At 40.9% G+C, this 23,274-nt stretch overlaps 3 protein-coding genes across 3 annotated transcripts in view; 1 reads left to right on the top strand and 2 right to left on the bottom strand.

Annotated features, from left to right (window-relative positions):
- Window positions 1-6,321, bottom strand: part of LOC104961882 (runt-related transcription factor 1-like) — a 9,045-nt gene extending 2,724 nt beyond the window's left edge. The window contains exons 1-3 of the mRNA XM_010790239.1: window positions 6,205-6,321; window positions 806-957; window positions 580-727 (exon numbers count right to left, since the gene is read on the bottom strand). Of these exons, the coding sequence (XP_010788541.1) occupies window positions 580-727; window positions 806-957; window positions 6,205-6,292 (388 nt within the window). The 5' untranslated portion in view covers window positions 6,293-6,321. The remainder of the gene's footprint in view (window positions 1-579; window positions 728-805; window positions 958-6,204) is intronic.
- Window positions 6,291-19,627, top strand: LOC104961881 (runt-related transcription factor 1-like). Its single transcript, XM_010790238.1, has 5 exons — window positions 6,291-6,396; window positions 13,448-13,552; window positions 14,690-14,896; window positions 17,507-17,653; window positions 17,926-19,627. The coding sequence occupies exons 1-5, from the start codon at window positions 6,291-6,293 to the stop codon at window positions 18,471-18,473; spliced, it is 1,113 nt and encodes a 370-aa protein (XP_010788540.1). The 3' UTR covers window positions 18,474-19,627.
- LOC104961870 (angiomotin-like) overlaps window positions 18,507-23,274 on the bottom strand; it is a 9,148-nt gene continuing 4,380 nt past the window's right edge. Inside the window, exons 5-6 of the mRNA XM_010790218.1 lie at window positions 20,030-20,037; window positions 18,507-18,884 (exon numbers count right to left, since the gene is read on the bottom strand). Of these exons, the coding sequence (XP_010788520.1) occupies window positions 18,863-18,884; window positions 20,030-20,037 (30 nt within the window). The 3' untranslated portion in view covers window positions 18,507-18,862. The remainder of the gene's footprint in view (window positions 18,885-20,029; window positions 20,038-23,274) is intronic.

Genomic DNA, 23,274 nt, shown 5'->3' with positions numbered 1-23,274 from the left:
TAACATTCACACACATTCACACACCGTTGGCCATGCCATCGGGAGCAACTCAGGGTTAAGTATCTTGCCCAAGGATACATCGACATGTTGACTGCATGGGCTGGGATCGAACCCACAACCTTCTGGTTGAAAGACGACCACACTCCCTCACAGCCACAGTCGCAATTGTAATAATGTAATATATTATAAAACGAAAATAACTGTATGGAAAGATTTTCCTACTTTTAAGTGAATAAACTATTTAAAATATTACTTTTTATCGAGGAATGCAACTAACTTAGCAACCTAACGGTCTCTTATTCTGTATGTTTATATTTTATATTGTGTATGCGATTGTGATATATTGCTCTGGTGATGATATGTATATGTTTACTGTTGTCTTTACTGTATGTTGATTTTCCATCATATTTTATTTTGTATTAATTTGCAATGCCTTGTTTACATGCTGCTGTAACAAATAATTATAATAATCACATAAAATTGGGATCAATAAATGACATCTAATCTAATGTTTACTGTGTGGCAGTTTAATCTCTAACAAATCGATATGTTTTATCATACCTAATAGGTTAAGGGTACTGTTGGATGCAGCAGTGGATTGGGTGGAGGTACCCACCTTGAAAGCGATGGGCAGGGTCTTGTTGCACCTCCAGTGTGTAGGCAGCACGGAGCACAGGAAGTTAGGGCTGTCCGTCTTCACCAGTTCCCCCGGATGATCTGAGATCACCTGAGAGCACAACGGAGAGCCGTGAGGGACATTTACATCACTACAACAGATATTAATAAGGAGTGTGTGTCAGCGTACCTCCACCATGCCTCGGTCAGCCATGCGCAGTTTGCCCATCAGAGAGGCCCCGCCTCCGGCCTCCTGGGCGCCCAGGGGCAGGGCCTCAGCCATCTTCCCCCCCGAGGCGAGGGTGGTGGAGGGGGGGGTGTAACGCCGGCCGGGGGCTGGGTCTGAAACAGAACACATGAGTTGGTTATTCTGCTCTTAATGTCTCCATGATGATCGCTGGTTGAATAAAAAGATTTAAATATCTGAGAAGGAGACTTCATAGTCCTCTCAAATATTCTAAGGATTTATTATAATATGCACAATAGCAGTATTTGTTGTTGCAATAGGTCACAGAATCCTCCAATTATGTAATGTACAGGAATTCCAGGAATAATAAATATGTATACGTATATAAGATATGTGGTCTGTTATAGTGCATACTTAATTCAATACTGTATATTTATACGGTGTATTCAATAGATATACTCTACGGATATATATTTTTCCCTGTACATATTTACTGTTTCTGTTTATTCTCTCATTTATTTAATTTGTATTCCAGGTGAAATGCCTTACTCCCAAATTAGGATCAATAAAGTAATTCTAAAAATATAACCTAGAATAAAATGAAATAAAAAAACAGATAAAACAGAATGTAAAATAAATAATGTATAGTAGAATAAATACTGTACAGTAATAATTTTTATTTTAATAATAATAAAAACTTTTTCTCAGTCTTCTATAATCGTACATGTATTTTCTTTGAGTTTCGGACTATTGGTTAGACAACACAAGATATCTGAAAGCGCAATATCGCTCAGTCTTATATGTCCTTCAAAGAGCCATGGAGAAAAGAAAAATAGTTTCAGCCATATCAGTGAGAACTGTGATATATAAACACTAATGGAACAGATACACAGTTACACACACACACACACACACACACACACACACACACACACACACACACACACACACACACACACACACACACACACACACACACACACACACACACATTTACAGCACATGATGACACACACTGTGGTCACACTGACTGAATACCACAGAGTGGAGTCATAAACTGAAGACAGAAGCAGCACTTCTGCCCTCTCTTATAAAAGAATAAAAGTGAGGGAAGTGGTATGCCATCAAAAACAAATGGTCAATTTCAGAGCATGTCAGATAATGAAGAGAGAGCCTCACATACAATACGATGTGTGTTAGTGAAGTCTGTGTGTTGGATTTAAAAAACAACAACTTTAAATTCACTGTAAAGTATTAGAGTTCAGTTCTAAAAAGTTGCATTAATAATGTGGAGATCCAGAGTTATTTGTGCGCTTTTCTGGACAAAATGTGACAATTAAAACGATTTGTTTTAAAGTCAGCATGTGTCGTGGAAGGAGATGTTGTTTACTGCAGCAAATAATGAAGTGAAGTTGGATCATATCTCACATTTTGTTGAACTGTACATTGTCTTGAAAGTAGGGAAAAAAGAAAAGAAAAAATGAATGACTTTTGTAAATCATATGGACACTAAATTATTTTTTAAATGTTTGAAAACCAGTTTTGTTTTGTGTATAATATGAGTCTTTAAATGAGTCCACATGCACCCTCGGCTGATATCCTCAGAAATACAAAAACACAAATGTTTTGTATGAGTTAATATGATATTAACCTACGATAGGAACGAGTTTTTAAAATATTTTTTTTATAATGCACCATGCTTTAAATGAAATGGTAAGTTTCACAAGTAACAAGATAAGAGAGACTAAGCTCCCAACTTCACACAAAATAACTTAGGTATATTAGGTGTGTGTGCAAAGACACGTACTATAAAGCATAACAAACAGATCGTAGATAAATAGTTGTACCGTATTTCGCGTCCCACAGGAACACCATTTGTGCGCCACGGTGCGTCCAGGTATACCCAGATTGCTTCACTGTAAACCCCCCGATTTTCGTCTTGTTTGGAGAATAAGAAGCAGAATATTGTATGTATATTTTTTTAAGAGCGTGTCACGACGGTAAAAATGCTCCAGTTAAGGCGCTTTATCCAAATGCGCCGGATTTCAGCCGTTGTGCGTAAAAGTCGCGGACAGAACCAAGCAGAAAGCAGCTTTCCAAAAACCTGGACGGAGAATTCAAGACTCGAGACTTGGGATGACAGCTGGAACATCTTCTTGCAGCTTAAAATCACACATGTTTGGCATCAAACGTGGAAGGAAACTGACGAAAACACGAAAAAAAGAAGGTAAATGTGAAGTAATTTTCCTCTATATGTCGTTTCCTCCTGATTGTAACATTACACTGATGCAGTGTTACTAGGAAGCTGCGCTCTCTCTCCCTCCCCCTTGAGATGAATGGACATCCCGGCTGACAGCGCAGGGCTTTTACTGGCAGACCTCGCGATTTGCATCTCATCTGCGCTCCAGAAGCTCTCAGCCAATGAGGGGGGTCGCCGCGGAAAGGGATTGACCAATCAGAGTTATGTCCGTCCAAGAGGAGGCGGGGTTTATGGGAAACGGAGAGGGGGAGAAGAGTCGTACTTCCTCTTTTGCGGAGAATGAATTCACTATGTGCTCAATATGTATATTATATTTGGATTCAGGGACATGTCTAAGATCTGGGTAAAGGTACGCACACAATGGACATGGAAAGGAAAGATTGAGCCGCATTAAAATAATTCAGTTAGATTGAATACCATTTCAAAATTATGTCAAAAAAGGTTTTCCAAATGTCCCCCTATGTTAATCCACATATTTAAAACGTAAAATATATTTTACCCTAGTCCATCCTTAAAGATTTCCACTTAGAAATACTACATGCCGTCGCTTGATTATAACTATGCAAAACAAGTGCATCTGCTGCAGGCTGTCAGTGCCGGATATAGACAGCAGGGGGCAGTAGGCGATCTAAGTCCTACATCAAACTCCATGTTAAAAAAACGAGGTTATATTTGGTGTTGTTTTTGACCAACATTCTTTTTTTTCTAATCTTTCAGTCCGTTTTATTTTGGAAGATAATTCGAAGGTGTATTTATGTTGTTTTAGGATTACGTTTGTTTTAGATATTGTGTCCCAATTAGGATGATATTTTCAACTCACATAGAAGTGGGTGCAACATTTTAATGAAGTAAGTATTACGTCTGTGGATTTGATTTGGATCAGCTTATTTAAAAATGTTTCCTGTTGTGATTATATGGAGAAACGGTTATATGACAGAGAACTGTCATTGAACCGAATACAATATGCCCAATTAAAAAAGACATGTCCTAAACCATGCTTTTCTGAAATTGTTATTTTATGAATCCCTTTTTCAATGCATTTGTGTCCCTTAAAATAAACGACTTTAAATGATGCACTTTGGATTTTAAATGGAGAAACTGAAACAACATTCATTCATAACTCAAAGTAAAATGGCTAAGCTAAGTGGATTTTCAGTTGAAATACCATAAATACATTTGCTTTACATTTCAAATAATTACAACCATTATTTCTTATTTGAGACAATTCAGACTAACCTGAACATTTTGAAAACTGTTGGAATGGTATTTTAAGGTTAAACTAGGTTCTTTACATTTAGTAAATAACAAAAACTCTCTTTCTTAATTCAGGAAAACTGGAAATACATCACCTTCAAAAATTAATTTGCACGTTCAAAGTTAAAATATACTGTATATGAATATTCATTCATATTGAATTTAAGAAGCGTTGTTTTTCACTATGTCTTTATATATAAAACAATTGTTTTTTCTTCTCCCTGCTCATCGTTCATTTTAAGAATTAAGATAAGAATTTAGAACTTAACAATTCCCTCATCCCGCCTGTTTCACAGAGAGCCATTCTGGATTCAGTCAGTTCAGTTTGAGTTAGCTCAACACGCTGTCGGATGAGTTTTAGGGAAACGCCAGTCTGCCTCTGCGTCCGTCCCTCTGTAGCCAAAGGGGGGATGATAAAAAATGTAAACGCCTGCACTCTAGTCTCAGCCTCAGATGGACGTGACGTGATTTGCCCCCGGAAATATCTATTTTTCACTTCCTCATCGAAGGCTTCTTTGTGCTTTTTTGCTTGTTATGATCAATTCAGATGCCCTGATAACACTTTAATTATCCTCACTCTATTCTCTTCAGTTTCTCAACAATCACAATATTAAACCTGCAGCTAAAGCACTTCTGTCAACCTGCAATTTCATCAAAGTTAGTGACATTACATCTGACACTGGACATTTATTCCTCATATAACCACACTTATTAATAATTCAGGAACACTGAAGGATGCTTTGAAACTATATATCTGTGAGGCCTAATGCCAAATAAAGACTGATTCTATAGAAGCAATTGTGAGCAATTCATATAGCCGTGTAACATCATACACAAATATACCCTGATGGTTATTTGAGGTCAAATGACGCCACCATTCTTTTATATGCATTATTATAATGTATTTCATAATTCAATGCTTAGCTTGACTTGATCTCCTAAAATTAAATTGGATTGGATGCTTTTAAGATTTGAGTCCAACTGGTCATGCAAGGGGAAAATAATTTGAGATTATATTAATATAAGACATGAATAAAAGAGTGAAACGAACAAGAAAAAAAGAGAAGCCGCGACAGAGGGAAGGGAGTGGGATTTCGCTCCGCCAGCGTTTCCCACTGCCTTGAAACGTTAGCTGTACTCTGATCCATAATCAATACGCAGTCACAATTGCCTATCAGTTATTGATGCCAGCATTCCCTAATATTATCAGTCTCAGTAAATACCTTGTTGTTTGTTTGTGGGTCAATTAAATATATATACCAAATAGAAAATATACCCAATGAACAATTTAACTGAATATAAGCAGCATGTAGATTTAGGAATATTTATATTGTGATTGAATACCATAGATCCTCAAGAACTCCAGGTCACCCAAATGACCTCTCAAACCTGTCTGAGAACTACCAGAATAATGCTTAAAACTCCAGAAGAAGTCTCCTGGAGCTTGGGATGATTCTAGCACGGATAGGAAATATACTATCACCAAGACAAGTCTTACAAATCCAAGGAATGTGGTAAGTACTATGGAAAAGTACAGAGAGGAAAGATGACTACAACCGTCCTAAGTTCAGTTCACCGTGTAGCATTGCACTGTCTCCATCAGTCGAAGTTCTTCGAAACTATCAGCTGTTCGTGCTGGAAAACTAAAGTAAAATATTCCAAGAAAAGAAGTGCATATCAAATGTCTTGAGGATTGTAGTGTGACACGCTACTCAGAACAATGACAGAACATGAACAGGATAATTGTGGCCAGAATAATGTGAAGGCAGCTCTTCTACAACATAACATGAAATAAGCAACATTGAGTTGGACAGAGTAAAACAGAGAACTTGAATAAGCCAGATATTGATTTTGGTGAATATGAGGTGTCAAGAAGAGTTAGCTTTACCAAAGAGTCCGCTGCCTGTCCGGCCTTTCCTCATCAGGTACATGGCCCAGGACAGGGGGCCTGAGCTGGAGAATGCCCCAGGGTTCATGCCTCAATCCTGGGTGCAGAAGCAGCAACAGCTGGGGCCAAATTTCCAACACCCAGAGGGAAGAGAAAAGAGGGTATCAAGGGAAAAAATAATAAGACGAAGAGGTAAGAACAGGAAGAGGGAATTTGTAGAAAAAGAAAAAAAGGCAAAGAGAAGGAACAAACTATTTGTTTCTACTTTGGGTAAGTCCAACTTTGGAAGTCAACTAGAACACTTTAAAGACTGACGGCGAAAAAAGAGCTCTATCCTCACCTTCCCAAACGGCTTTTATACGCCTCATTCATCACATCACCCCCCTTCTCCCCCCCTTCCATCTCACCCTACATATTAGTAAAAATAGAAAAAAAATAAGGGCGTTAAAGCGAGGGAGAGAGGAGAAGGAAGAGAGGAGCCAGTCAAGCTGAATTCATTCCCTCCTTCTCTAAAGCGTAGCCACGGGGGACACGACTCCACTTTGCCCTCGGGCTCTTTAAAGCTGCTAATTTCATTTAGCTACTCAAATGATTTTCTCCTGTTTTCCTCCCTCCCTCCCTCCTTTCCTCCGTCCCCCTCCTTCTTCCTTGCTATTCGGAAGTTCTGGGTGAAAATTGAGGTCACACACACTTGAGTGATATGAGTTTGTTTGACGAGTACTGAACCTGCACATTGCCCATTTGTTGAGTTATTTGTTTGTTCTTTTAAAAACTGTGTTCAATAAATGGGATTAATATACATAGTTTTAGCTTTTGAAAGGTAGCCATTTTTTGTTGAGAACACTACATAATATGTAAGGGGCTAACGATCATAGTTTGTTTAGCCAGACAGCCAGGCAGAAAGAGAAAGAAAGATAGATAGTGGCTGTTTTGGCTATATTCAATATCCTTTTGGTTTTAACATTTGGATATGAGTACATTTTGATTAGCATGTTGCTCATTTGGTTTGTTTATATGCTACCTACAAGCTAACAAAGCTAAAAACTAACAAAATAACTCAAATTAGAGTTTAAAGTAGAGGGTTGTGTGGTTCTCATGAGCCACTTCCAACTTCTTTATAAATGTTGCTGAGTACAGCTCTCTACAAGTTGAATAATATTCATTTTCTACAGCAGACTATAGCATGCAGTAGGTCATAGGAAGAGATTTACTTAATCACTTTTCCTGTTTATACACACACACACACACACACACACACACACACACACACACACACACACACACACACACACACACACACACACACACACACACACACACACACACACACACACAGAACTCTCAGCGGCTCTTTGGCTGCCGACATCACCACAAAACTGCCTCTGTGTCTTCAGAGAAAGAATCTGTGTGTGTGACATATGACAACTCAGCAAACTCAGACCAACAGTGTGACTGTGTGTTTGTGTGTGTGTAACAATGGTGATTTGTTAATACTGGTTTTACTACAACAATATCGCTATTAAGTGATTAACTAATTTGAACTTAGAATAATTTTATACTAATTAAACCTATATTGTTGACTTTAATTGCATCATGTCCATTTGAAATGTATTGTACATTTACAAATCATTTCTTTATACGTTTTTGAAACAGGCTTTCCACCAAAGCAAGACATTTAGGGATTTTTTAAATCTGATTTGATCATCAAATTCAGCTCAGTAACCTTGTAGTTTTAACTTTCTAAATAATAGTTAATACAAATAAAAGATAGAGATAAATTATGATGTTCATATATTCTTGAAAAACAGGATGTTGAAGGTGTTAAGGTGCTGATGAGGTACCAGAGATAAAAGCAGAAGTAAAAATCTATCACTCCATCGATCCCTCGCCAAGGGTGGCAGCATGCGGGTGTCTGTGTGTGTGTGTGTGTGTGGTATTGATCATTGCCATGCCACTGTCACTGGCCTCAGGGTGGCCCCAACTCAGGGGACGAGAGGGACAGACAGCCGCTGGCAGAGAGAGAGAGAGGGAGAGGGAGAGGGAGAAAGAAAGAGAGAGAGAGACTTTTTGACTTTTAACAACAATTATTTATACCACTTTATAAAATGATTCCACTTAGGTATTAATAATGCCATTTATCAAAATACCCAGGCATTCTCACTACAGCAAGATCAACACACACACACAGATGAAGATCCAAACGCTAAATGTAAAATAACCATGAATGTTAAACGTTGCAGTCCTGTTGTTTTCAAGTAAGATGAACATGGTGACACACACACAGTCAAAAGGATAGAGAGCGATAGATATAGAGTCAATTCAGTCACTTCAGTGTGCTCAGTTGATTTGTATCACAGCACTCTCATCAATTGATCAGTGACGGAGGAGTTCGCAATTGTCTCTAGTTAACAGAGCAGCCAATTCTATCACACACACACACACACACACACACACACTTCGTCTATAATTCATGGGGTGTATTGTGCGGATGCAGTTAACTGCCGCTTAAAAGTAATTAATTGATTTTCTGACATATCAGTTAGCAGCAGCACCAAATGACACACACACACACACACACACACACACACACACACACACACACACACACACACACACACACACACACACACACACACACACACACACACACACACACACACGTGTGCTCGCAAAAGGTAGGTTATTCACAGGGGACTCTCACACACATTGCTTCAATCATCCTGTTTGTAAGATAAATATAATCCCCAAACACACACTCACAAAAATAAAGCATGTAGCATTAATGTGCCTCATTTGCAAAAACTATAGTATATTATGTCTCTGCCATACACCTACTTAACTTTTGCACACTTGCACCGTTTACTGCATGGTGCCGCTTAGTGACTGGATTACTTTATGGCACAGAGGGGCATTGCTTTACGTCATTAACCACGAAGGGGAGCTGTTGTAAAGCTCTCAGTGTTTCTGCAGGATGGAGGAACAGGTGAAAAGGGTGGTGGTCAGCAAAGGTCATCCATGGATAACTTACGAAGAGGCGTAGGGAACAGGATGGATACAAATTGAGTGTCATTGGCTCGATTGGGTGGGACCCGAGGACTTCTGTGCAGATTCCAGCTCAAAATCATGTCTAAAGTGCAAAATGGCAGCGCCTGCATTCAGGACATTTTTGCGTCACTTTTCTACATTTCGAGGAAGTATGGACCATCTGTAAAAACAGGTTTGACCAATCAGTGACAGTCTTTACTGCAAACTATGCTTCCATAGTTGATAAACCATTAAAAGTCCTTGAATCAAGAGCAGTGGTATATACTCTTTTCTTAAATGCTTTTTTGTACACTACAAAGGTCCAGCAATAGTCAAGAATACATAAACACATTTATTACTAACTTGGCCAGCTGTTACTGAGCCTCTTCAAGAAAAGATTACACTGGGAAAGAGGTATAATTGTTGGTAGACCTATGAGATCCAATAATGTCTTAAACATTTTCTAAGTGAAAATTCCCTGAAGTGAAAAAAAATGTGTGCATGTGTGTGTATTGAATTATTCAACCGGCCTCTACGATGAGAGAAGATGGGCTTATTCTTGCTAAACAAAAAATTGATTTTCTGACACAAGAAATGCAGGAGAGACAGACAGAGGGAGAGAGGAAGAGAGAAAGGTAGAAACAGAGGGAAAGAGAAAGAAAGAGACAGAGAGGGGGGGGGGATACCTATTCAATCATGCACACAGTCAAAGTTAGTTAAATGTTCATTCTTTCATCGTAGAAATGTCGAAATGGAAATAGACAGAGCAGAGTGAGACAGTGTTTCTGAGGCAGGGAGACAGCATGATAGAAAGAGATGGAGAGAGGAAGACAGAAGTGCCTCAGGCTGTGTTTAGTGCAGTTTGAATGGCTGAGCAGGTGTATTAGAGCAGAAACTTTTAACTCACAGACAGGCAAGCACACACACACGCACACACACACACACACTAACATACATGCACACACTTGGGGCTGGACAGTGAATATGGACCTCACGACTGATCAGGAAGCTTTACTGTGAGGAGGTTCCATCAGTGTCCATTCCTGAAGAGCTGAATGACGCCCGCCTCACACTGATGCAGGTTGTGTGGGCTGATACAAATGTCCAAAACTCTCCTGGAGCATTGACACAGACAGTAAATAAAGTGTGACTTATAATATCTGTGACGTTCAAAAGCCAACAGAAACAGATGGGCCTAAGAGAAACTAAAACTGTAGCACATGTGAGGAATTACCCTACAGAGATGAACAAAGGTTTATCTTATGTGTCAGAACAGTTCATCCATCCAGTGCGGGAGGCCTAAAGCTCCATTTTGTTTTATCACACACAGCTGTTTAACTTTCCAAAAGGCTTAGGTTTCAGCCAAGCTAGCAGCTACTTGGACAGTGGTGCTTTGAGCTAAATGCTTACTGTCAATGGTTATAATAAGCATATTTACCATGTTAACCATCTTAGCTAAACACTAGCTATCACTAAACAAAGGGCTAATGCTAAAGGGAATAACTTAATAGATATGTTGGTCTTTGTTTAGGAACATTCTTACTTTGACTTTAACGGTGTGTCTCTGGCTCAGGTTTATCAAGACAATGTTCATTATTAAAAGCCACACACTGTAGCTACATACACTTCAATATGCCAGTCAAAAAAAGACAGCCCAAAAAAATCAATGAGTGTTTCCATGGCCGAGATCATTTGTGACAGTTAGAGAAGCAGACTTACAATCAACTAATCAGCCATTCACACCCCTCAGGCTTTGGCTACGTTATGCTTTTTGTAGGTTGTGTGTGTGTGTTTATGTGAGTGCACATTTGCATGCCAAGTTAGCTCGAAGGTTCTGGAAAACAGAAATAGATCACCAAAGTGGAAGGAAGCAGCCAATCAGACTCACTGCAGCCGACCACAAGGGGACACACAGGAGTCCCAAACGAGCCAATGAATAAATCAGAAGGCGTAGTCGTTGGGCGGAATTTAGAATAGAGAATAGAAGGGCGCTAATGGGTACGAGCCACACATACACACACATAACGACAACACTTTGCATTCACTTGTTAACCACAATGTGGCGACAAATGGGGATGGAAGGAAGAAAGGGGGTGAGGAGGAGTGAGAAAAGGGCGAGGAGACTCTTTGCATGGCTTCTTCGTTAACCACAGGACTGAAGGGACCTCGCCTCGACTCACACAGGACCCGGTCCCACCAGACATTACAGACACGCACCCGCCATCTCGCCCATTAAGGCTGAGGGCGAAGCAGTGCGGTTTGGAGGAAACATTGGAAAAGCTGTGGATGATCAGAGGCTCCATCGATCGTGCGATGGCTGTTCGCTGTTGGCGGTTTCTCGAAACTTCGGGAGAGGTTAAAATCAGCGGGGAACTGTAGCGAAGCAAAGAGGGCGGCTGAAAATAGAGATTGGCGACGCCATTTTTAAAACCAACAATGCTAACATATTAAGTTTATTGTAAAAGCGCAAGAAAAACTGTCAATGTTTTTCCCTGTAACAAAACCCAACTGCAAGGCTAACCACTGACCAACACTTGTAACACACAACCGCTCACACAAANACACACACACACACACACACACACACACACACACACACACACACACACACTAATTGGATATATCATAGCTGTGTATTCCCTTGTGTGTGTGTGTGTGTGTGTGTGTGTGTGTGTGTGTGTGTGTGTGTGTGTGTGTGTGTGTGTGTGTGTGTGTGTGTGTGTGTGTGTGTGTGTGTGTGTGTGTTTATCACACAGCTTATCTGCACTTTGAGACAAAATGCATTTGTGGAAAAGCAGCTTTTAGCCGCAGAACACACAGCTGATTGATTTATTGAGTTTTATGCATTAGTGTTCGCACATGCATGTGTGTGTGTGTGTTTGGTGCATTATGCGTCATGAGCGGATGTCACTGCCTCTTACTGATAATGGACGATTGTTATGATGCACACACACAACCAGAAAACATACTATAAAAACCTATACTATACAGGGAACTGTTCACACAATAGGTGCACAAAATAAATGTATTAAAATATGAAACTAGCAAACAGAATCTGATAACTTCCTAAAACTGAACTAGAAATGGATTAAAAAGTCAAACCATTAATATCTTTGTATTCACAGGCACCTGGTTTAAGAACACACACACACACACTGGCCTTTTCCTGTTTATCCGCTGGGCTTATGTCGTGCTCCCTTACTGTGTGTGTGTGTGTGTGTGTGTGTGTGTGTGTGTGTGTGTGTGTGTGTGTGTGTGTGTGTGTGTGTGTGTGTGTGTGTGTGTGTGTGTGTGTTTCCACCGGCTGGCTGATAGACATAACACACACAGACTTCAGCTGCTCTCTCCCTCCTCCTGTGTCTCTATCAGCCACCTTCTCTTACTGTAAACTCTCTCTGTAAGCAACCTGCACTAAGGACAGGAAGCCATCTGAGCATTCAGTCAGACAACAAAAAGGGCAGCATTGGTTTGGGCGTCTTGCTACATATACTAATGAGTTTGAGTATTTGATCTATGAGTTTGAACGTCTATCAGTCACTATAACACTGTGACATTTTTCATAATATTCGTGAAGGGACTTTACAAGTGTGGAAAGTTGGCACAGCTGCATTCTTTTGTATTTACAACACGATGGTCCTTATCGAAAATGTAAAAAAAATGGCTGTTATGCAAGTAAAGAAAACAGATGTGTTCATTTATAACAACCCTAATGTTATGTTATATTCATATTCCTTAACTTTTGTTGTTATTTGATACCTAGGGAGACAGAGAAGTGAGAGTAACACCTGGCGTTACCAACAAAAGTATGGTGTGTGTGTGTGTGGCATCATTGTCTGCATGTGGCAACTTTACTTCGGCCCTGGCATAAAACAATAGCGGAGGTGTGTGTGTGTGTGTGTGCGTGCGTGCGTGCGTGCGTGCGTGCGTGCGTGCGTGCGTGCGTGCGTGCGTGCGTGCGTGCGTGCTTGGTCGCAAAAGTGTTGAGTGAGTGTCTTCCAAAGCTGTGTCTGGCAATGAACCCCCCCCCCCATCAGGGTCCACACAAACACACACTAAATGTGTAGTCCCATAAATGTGTACAGGAGAGAGAACATTAGGAGGACACGTATACTAGTACTAATAAACACTTATTTCCTTCCCTGTTTTTCTTCCTCTTTCTTCCTCTCATCTATACTCTCTCTTGTCTTCTTCCCCTTTGCCTCTCCTTTTTCTCTCATAGGGAAGAGTTTCACTCTTACCATCACCGTGTTCACCAACCCTCCTCAGGTGGCCACGTACCAGAGAGCCATTAAGATTACAGTGGACGGCCCCCGAGAGCCAAGACGTGAGTGACACATCACTATGTTCTCCACAGCAGTTTATAACATGTGGAGTCCCACAGGCTTCACATTTGAGTCCCCTGAACGTTTTACATTTTGATTCATGCATATCCTGTAGTCTATAAGCTAGATACTCAGAGAAGACTGTAATCCATAGAGACAGACTCTTGGTTTGTGAGTCAATAAGGATAATGCAACACTGAGTTCCTTTGTGATGACACATGGGGAATTCTCAAGGCAGAGAAGAAGAAAAACCTATTTTTTTTTTATAATAAACACAAATACTTATAGTTTGCTTTGATTAGGAGTGAATTGAGCGACGGTGTTCAGATAAGACATGAGGTGACAGAAAGAGAGGAAGACTCCTGCCAGCTCCGCTCAGCTGTGAATAACCATCACTCGTCTCTAACTCGCCACACACACACACACTCAGTATAAATACACACACATGCACACTTCCCCCATTGGGAGGAAGTGCCTGTAACTGGATCTCAGTCTCACTGCTTTGAAGTGCAGCCAACACCACAGACAGCGTGACAGACCACCACACACACACACACACACACACACACACACACACACACACACACACACACACACACACACACACACACACACACACACACACAGAGACAGTCAGACCCCTATGCGGCGCCCATCGTCAGATTTCCGAAAGCATTAGCAGACAGTGTGTTAACAATGTTGGGACATTGTTGCAGCCTGCTTTGGGTTGTAGCTGTTACAGTAATCCTTATATTATGTAATCATAACACAAGCAGGAAGTCATCTGCTGACAAATCACCTATTCATATTTTGATGGAACGGAAAATGAGGACTGAAAACAAATCCATGTTCAATCGTCACCCAGCACCACGCACACAGTGAAATTGAGCCTCTGCATTGAAGCCATCCTATTATTGTGTGCAGGTATTATAGCTCAAGGCCAGTGCCTAGAAGGTGAACTGGCACCTCTCAAAGTACTGGCCACTACTTTTACTTAGTTCTCAAGACACTGCCATACACTTTCAATTGTGGTAGCTGATTACTTTCAATGAAACTGGAAAAAGTTGATGCTTTGGACTCCCTTTTTTTAATTTGACCACCGGTTATCTTGACAGATTTGTGTCATCTCTTCCTCCCAGGTCATCGTCAGAAGATGGATGAAGTTAAACCCGGAACGCTGGCTTTCTCCGAGAGGCTCACAGAGCTGGAGCAGCTGAGACGGAGCTCCATGAGGTTGACGCCTCCTCACCACCATCACCATCAACACCCCGCCAACAGCCGCCAGTCTGCAGCACTCAACTCTGCCAGCCACTTCTCCAGCCCTGCACACGCTCAGATTACTGCTGGTAAGAGATCTAAAGGGATTCAATCCATGAGCCCAAATCAAGAAATTAAGGGAATTGTCATTTACCATATTGTACACAGCAAGAATTAGGCTTTCAGGGATGAATTGACTTCAGGAAAAGTACTATAACTAAAAAACACAACCACCAAACAACTTTTCTTATCAATTCAAACTGAGCTAAGCTAGAGTTGCTAAACCAACTCATCTAAATACGTTGTTGTCTTAGACCCCGGATATAAAGTATGACTGGTTCATCAGGCTATAATTTAGACTATAATACATCTTCTTTTAAAAGACAGGGAATTCACAGATAGATCAGAGATTTATTTTCATGGAAACTAATTCACTGTAGCTTAGTTTTGTAGAAACTTGAATGGTCACTGTTTTGATAGATAGTAGCACCGAAAGAAATTTCCCCCAAAAAAACTTTAACATAAATAGATGCAGAGAGAAGTAAGTTATTTATTTATGATTCCTCAGAAACCCTGTGTGATGAGCCATCACTTAGTTCATCTTTTTCTGGAAGCAACACTTGCACAGCTGTGCAAGGGACCTTTTTGGAAATGATCTAGTTGCATGATATAAGCATCATAATAATGATTCTCATAATAGTCAGAATGTATGACCTTATCAGGTTGCCCCCAACCCTAACCCTACTTTCTGATAACCTGAAAGCCAGGGATTTGCCTTAAACTGCAGTTTCTTTAATGGCCGGTAGCTGCCTCCATGCATCCACACTCATCAATGCTCAGTCAAGCAGCTATGTTATTAGCATAAACCTAACTTATCATCTTTAAATCTAATTACATTTAGAGCGGAATCAAACGGACTCGTTTCCAGCATTTAATCAACGTCAAAAAGCGTGTGTGTGTATTTCCCAAACTTGTGAATTCAGGTTGCATCAAACCTCATTGTTCCTCATTGTGGTTTTAGCGAGATCCATTGTGGTCTGTGTGCGCGTGTAGGTGTGTGTGTGTGTGAGTGTGTGTTGCGGTTGCCGTGGATACACTACCACCAAAATGCATTATCTGTTCCTCTTTTGCCTTAGTGGTAGTGACGCCACGTGTGTGCGTGTGTATGTGTGTGGGTGAGGAAGCAAGTCATGCCTGAAGGAGGAAATGAGAGTCAGCTGGGAGGAAGTGCTACTGTGAGAAAAAAAATCAAATCTATAACTGTCAGAATTTGAAGCATCCAAGATATCTGAAAAGTGTGTCAACCATTGGCTATGATTCATTTTACCATCCAAAATATAAAAAGTCAGGCCTTAGACGACCATAAACAAATAATTATAGTAATTAGTAAATGCAAGATAGACAAAAAAAAACACTGCTTTTTCTTTATTTATACTCGTCTTCTGAACTTCACCTTTTAATCAAACTTAAATACAACATGATAGCCTTTGTTTCATATTAAAATGTCCAAAACGATCTCTCTCGGGGTGAACAGGTGTCCCACGCCGCGTACATTATGCCAATGTCCAGCATTGGATTGACAGCTGCCATTCTAAACTTGCCTTTTATCCAATGGCAGTGTATAAAAGCAAGAGATCACCATCACAATTACCTGGGTCAGCTGCTAATCAATCAACACACAAGTGGGCAGGTCAAGGGCTCACCGTTCTCGTTTCCTATGTTATGCCCAATTGGCACAAAACAGCACAAGCTACAGACATCCACTTTTTGGTGGAATATTATTAACCATCATAGGAATTATCATATCTGCTCATCATATTAGAATTTCACTAGCACTAACTGCACATGGCAAAATGGGTAAGTGTCATAATTTTCATAATTTTCTGACATGAATTAGCCTACCGTTAAATGCCACAGATACAGTATGTAGTTCTTTGTGTTCTACTTCTACTTCTTAGCAGCCAGCCGGGGTGACTCCTGCCTCATATTAGTGCTCTGTGCCCCGGGAGAGAAGCCTGGAGAGGAGGGGGCTTGGCACAGGGCCGGCCTTCATCACCACCCAGACCACACACACACACACACACACACACACACACACACACACACACACACACACACACACACACACACACACACACACACACACACACACACACACACACACACACACACACACACACACACACACACACTCTTGGCTAGACTTGAAAAGCCTTCATTGACGTCTTGGCTGCTGTGTACAATTTGCTTCCTCGTCTGACTGCACATGCACGCACAAACACACACATGTACACACTCTTGTCTGAAAGTCTGTGGGTGATCAGTGCTATTTATTAGACTGTGTGGAAAAAGAGGGGATTGAATGAAATATCTCACACACACACACACACACACACACACACACACACACACACACACACACACACACACACACACACACACACACACACACACACAGCCCTTCCTTTCATCCGTCGACCCCCAGACTGAGTTAACTGCTTCCTCTTCTCCGTCTCTCTCCTCTGTTTCTTTCACTATCATCAGCCTCTGGCTCAAGTCATTTAAAATCACCCTTTCTTCAAAGATAATGCTATTTAACTGTATTCTTACTTGTCTTGTGTGAGCAGCATTGTGCAACCACATTTCAATCATGTAAAGACATCTCTAAGTTTCTCCATGATTTTATCTCTCTCTCTCAGACTCCAGGCAGATGCAGTCGTCTCCATCTTGGTCCTACGACCAATCGTATCCCTACCTTGGCCAGATAACCACGCCCACCGTCCACACAGCCAATCCCCTTTCGCCTGGTCGATCTACGCTCAGTGACCTGTCCTCGCGTCTCACAGGTAAGACACACGAGCATTTACACTGATCAGTCTGTTCATATTGTTTAGAGGAACGCAAAATTAATATCCTAAATAGCAGTTAAAAACATACTAAAATCTATTTCTCCTGCACCCTGGGACTCTATCTGGTAAAATTATATTGTGCGTCCTCTGAACACTTGTAACCTAGCCTGTGTACTTGGAAGGCCACTTCTTTCCCAGGATGCATACTTGACTTTGGGAAAACAGAGAGAATAGACTGTATAAGTAACCTTTCACCTTTGCTCTCTCAGGTCCTGACCTCACAGCCTTTGGCGACCACAGGATGACCTTGGAACGACCTTTCACCTCCCTCCCCTCCTTACCTGACTCCCGCTTCTCGGATCCCCGGGTCCACTACCCCTCTACAGCCACCGCCTTCAGCTACGCCCCCTCTCACAACGCCGTATCCAATGGCACCCTCGGCCTATCCATGGCGACGGCCATGGCGAACACTCCAGCGGGGAGGTACCACACCTACCTGCCTCCCCCCTACCCGGCGAACACCCCCCACCAGGGTCAGAACGGGCCCTTCCAGTCCACCTCCTCACCGTATCACCTGTACTATTCCACCACCGCCGGATCATACCAGTTCTCAATGATGGCCGGCGGTGGGGGAGGCACCGACTCTCGCTCCCCGCCCAGGATCCTGCCGCCGTGCACCAACGCCTCCACAGGCTCCTCCCTCCTGCACCCCTCTTTGCCCAATCAGAATGAAGGAGTGGGGGTGGAGGTGGAGTCCAGCCACAGTAGCTCCCCCACAAACATGGCCGCTGCAGAGTCCGTCTGGAGACCGTACTGAAGCAGGCTTAAGGTGCTCCCTGGTCATGTGACTTCACTGAATATACCCACCAACACAAAATATGATGTGACACGAGGCACAATTCAATGTAAAAACGTGTCAAAAAACAGATAACTCGCTCCAACAATCTTATCTCGGTTAAAGGATGAGGAAGTCCGATGGTATTTTATATTTTTTACGCATGAAGAGCGCCAAACCAACCATGTGTGTCTCTCTCTCTGGATGCTTTCTGACTTTACCATCCCTCTGCTATCTATGTTGTTCCCAGATTTCATCCTAGACCTTACTGATTTTACACACCTCTACTGTGAGTGGAGTTTCATCAGTCAGGTTAGAGGAAATGTTGCCACACAGGGTACAATGTTGAGGGTCACCTTTCCTTGGGTAAACTACAATTTTAAAACCTGCTTACTATTTTATTTATATTCAAGCACTGGATTTTTTCGTGACATTAAATATTTGGAAAGACTTCACAGAGCACGGTTCGTCATGACTTACCCAGGAGGGGGATAAGAGCACCCAGTTTAAACAGCAGTGAAATAACATTGAAAAGGACTTGAGAAAATGTAGTGGATATGGACAGATGAACGCAGCTTCCTTTGTAAAAAAAGCGACTTTCTCATAAATGGTGTTCATTAGAGATGATTTGCTCATGCCAAATAATACGATTGCCTGTTTATGTTTGTCATTGTTTCTTCCCATGATTGTACCTCCTCTCTCATTCTTCTGACATTTTTCAAAAAACTGCCCATTATTGTCATCAATAAAATATGAAGACTATTGGTGTTATTCCGGCCCTTGAGACAAATTTGGACAGAAAATATAAAAACTGCAACAAATCTTAATTGACTGATTACATATTTATCATGGACAGGCCTTACCACACTGATTTCTACATATTTTGAGAGAACATTACAGCATGGAGTTCTGTAAAATGCATTAATTTATTCCATTTTGGTAGCATGTTGTGTGTGTATGTGTGCGTGCATGCGTGTGTGAGTGATCCACTGTCGATTTGTACTGTATATAACCATGGCTGAAAATGACACCGGCATTTGATCCTGTTTTCATCACCCCTTCTCTTTTTGTTCTGACATGTTGATAGTACATTTTTGATTTGTGTTTTATATAAAAGTTCTTGGGAAATAATCAAACTTTTTTTTCTGTGTTTGCTGGTTGTCTGATCCTTACCCTATGTAACCCACACACACAAACACATCTATCCATTGCTATTCCTAAAGCTGTAGGAATTTACAGGCCAACAGACAAGCCCTAGCTTGCCTTCTCTGCCAGTTTATACACACACACACACACACACACACACACACACACACACACACACACACACACACACAAGTTGCTAAATAAAGGTCAAGTGTACTTTTACATCGACATAGACCCTAAAGGTACAAATAGCATTACTTCAACTGGATACAAATCACACATTTGACACAAAATGTCCCTATTTTAAGATTAATAACAAACAAGAGAAGCACAATATACTCGCAGGGCAGTTAGACAATTTTCAAATATGGAATATTTTCCTGCTTGGATACTTGTTTAGCTTCGGTAAACAGTGAGTTTTAGTGGTTTAATGGCACATTATCTCCCAATTGGGTATAAAGAGGTTAATTTTTCGACTACAATAAGAATGTTTTCTTATAGATGGAGTTCACTGGGCCTAATGCATCTTCATCTGGGGGTCGAGGACATGCCATGATTTCAGCAGCCCTGTTAAGGTCACTAGCCATCAATTCAAACCTGACTTTTGATGCAAATAGCACAACTTTTCTCTCTTCTTCACTACCAAAATATATGAGAATTGATTTCCTAACAGCAGCCATCATTTAGCCTTGCTGAAGTTCCGATGTGATTGATGACCCAGAGTAATGACAAACGAGGGAGAAATTAACAGGGAGAAAACATTTACATAATGTCCTATTAATCACTGTGACAGAGGGACAGAGGTGGAGATTGCAATGAGAGGTGTTGGGCAGGGGGGGCAGCTCTAGCAGGGAAATTCACTGTCCTCTGTGGTCATCAATGCACATTTTGTCATGATGACGCACACTGAATCACAACGCTTTGCTGTTGCAGCTGCTCCACAAGTTAAATTACCTACAAACCGTACACTTAAGACCAAAAGGGCATACACTTCAATATGAAGATACATATTAGTGTTGTTTAAGGAAGTTGTAGCTTATATAGTATTTATGCTGGCATATTTTCAGCTCATTATTCTGTGTGTTATCATGGTACAGCAACTTCAACATGGGATCATTGTTATAGGTGTATTAAAGATGCCATTTATTGAAACACTCTAATAGAGTTTGATTCCTAAACTTTAAAGTGGTAGATTTTCCTTCTTAGATCAGTAGGCCTGCCCCAAATTCCATTTTTTTTCTCTCTAAAACAAACGCAACGTGACGCTTGACGTCAGCACGCTACGCGCCAAATTTGTATAGTGCGGAAGGCGCAACAACAAAACGTTAGTGTCAACAGCTGCAGTGTTTTTAGCATTTTGTCGGTTAATTTCTGGTATTTTAGAGAAATTATTCCTCTGCAGTATGTCTCAACCGGAGGGCTATTCGCCGAGCTTCAAGCGACCGGCTGAAATTATGCGAATGAGGAGGAAAAGAACCAGAAGCGACGCCAGTGTGTTCTCCAGCCCGAGCGGACGGGGCTCCACTGCCGGGCAAAGCGACTCTTCGCCGGCAGGAGTTCGGCCTTTCTCCCCGGGGCCGCTTTTTAACACCCAGAGTCGTCCCGGATGTGGAATAAAGCGCAGAAACCCGTTCGCAAACATTGAGAATACGTACAGTCCAAGCAAGAAATGTCTAATTTACGACGAGGACGGACATGCAGAAGCTGTGGACCGGTGCAAGAAAAATAAATTGACAGAAAAGGAGGGAGAGGAGCAGATGTCAACAAAGACGGACTGTAATGCAGCGTTACCTCTCAGTGCGAGGCTGACTGAGGCAGAGAAACACGAACACCAAGATGTTAACAGCAAGGTCAGTTATACACCTACTATTACTACTAGTATTTTAACTTGCAAAACCCCACTACTAGCTGCACAGCTGTTTTGAAGAACAAGGTGCCGTATATTAGCCTTAACCTCGTGATAATAAGAATCAGAACCAGAATTAAGGTTAATTACACATAAAAGGAATTTGCTTTGGAGTTTGGTGCAAACATAAACATAGCATAAGGTAATAAGTTGTAAGAGAAGATCAAAAATATAACAATTATAAAAAGAAAAATGTAACGATTATATAAAGAAAAAGACAATATTATGAAAAACAGCAGTATAATATATTGTTGAGTGGAAGGCTGCAGATTTAACATGAACAAACAAAACCGTTATAAGTGCTTTACAGAGCGAGTTACCCTAAACAAAACAATAACCATGAGTACAACAACCATTGTCATTAAATAGACATGGACAGTTAGTAACATAACTGATCTGTAAATATCAAATGCATCATGTGGGGCATTGGGGCAACTCGCTTTTAGCTATAGGTCTATCTGTGTTTAATTATCAGGTAACATTTTTATTTATTATGTGATCCCTGTTAAATAAACTTGTAAGGAAATGTTGCAATTGATTACTTTTATTTATGCATACTTTTCTGAAAGACAAACATAGTGTTTAGGCACCAGAGACCTTTAGTTAATGTTCATCTGACTCCAGTATACAGTACATTTGTTTTTGCGGTGACATGCTGACATTTTGATATGTTTACCCTTCCGTCCTCTGCTGTAGAAATGTCTATCTTTCTCTGAAGATGACTCCTTGTTCGAAGAAGAGGAGGAAGATGTCGCGAGCCCACTAATAAAGGTTGGATTCTTCTCTTGCACTCTGACTAATCATATCTATACAAAACATCTGTTGGTAGGTTCTAACCATGAGCCACATGTGTTTAAAAAGCTCTTCAATGTCTCTCCCCAGAGCCCCCAGGCCATTGCTCCTGCCTCCATCGCCCCCCCCGTGTGCACAGTGTTTCCCACAGACTGGAGCCTGAAGACGCGCCTCCTCTTCACCTCCCCCCTCACCCTGTCCTGGGCCGAGAACCCCAAAGCTCAGGAGGAGGCCACAGGGCTGAGTCAGCACCTCAGAGCTCACTTCATCACGCTGCCACACAGCCTGCAGGTAGACTCACCACTGGATCTCTTACATCTGACATTTGTAGGCTTTTATTTATTAAGCCTAACAAATAATATTCCTACTGCGGTTTGATCATTGCACTAATCTATATTTTGTATCATTTGTAATGAATTGTACAGCCCTAACTATGATCATGTTACTTATGAAATACTTTACTGTTGCTGTTTTGGAGAAATGTAGTTTCTCAAAAAACAAAACATTCCAATAGGTTTTCTGAACTTATCAAAGCTCTCCTCTCCAGAATGAACCTGTAGAAAGAGAAGTACAACAACAGTAACAGTAGGGGACATGTCTTCAGGGTAGGCCTGTCACGATAATTAATTGTGTTGGACGATACATTTTTCTGGAAATTATTGCGATAAACGATAATATTGTCGGCACCGCTTTAAGACCATTTTAGACATAATGATAATATATAATAATAATTCAAGTACATCCTTTCGAAACATAACATTTTATTGAACATTCAACATTGCAAATGAAATGTGAAATAATATTAAAATATATAAATTAATAAATAAAACAAAATAATTAAATTATAATAAATTAATTAAATCACACACAACCAAAACAATAAATTAAATAGAGTCAGGCTGGAAAACAGAGCTCTCTCTCTCTCTCTCATATATATAT

The sequence above is a fragment of the Notothenia coriiceps genome, unplaced genomic scaffold, assembly GCF_000735185.1.
Source record: "Notothenia coriiceps isolate Sejong01 unplaced genomic scaffold, NC01 NC01_scaffold00033899, whole genome shotgun sequence".
Classification (NCBI taxonomy): Eukaryota; Metazoa; Chordata; class Actinopteri; order Perciformes; family Nototheniidae; genus Notothenia; species Notothenia coriiceps.
Note: the sequence above shows the minus strand (reverse complement) of the source record. Positions and strands in the feature narration are given on the sequence as shown.

What these genes read in the sequence shown, in the direction of transcription:
- LOC104961881 (XM_010790238.1), top strand. Translation starts at nt 6,291, where the DNA reads ATGCCTCAATCCTGGGTGCAGAAGCAGCAACAGCTGGGGCCAAATTTC. An exon ending in ACACGCTCAGATTACTGCTG is followed by an intron (nt 14,897 to 17,506) that starts GTAAGAGATCTA and finishes TCTCTCTCTCAG; the next exon opens with ACTCCAGGCAGATGCAGTCG. An exon ending in CCTGTCCTCGCGTCTCACAG is followed by an intron (nt 17,654 to 17,925) that starts GTAAGACACACG and finishes TTGCTCTCTCAG; the next exon opens with GTCCTGACCTCACAGCCTTT.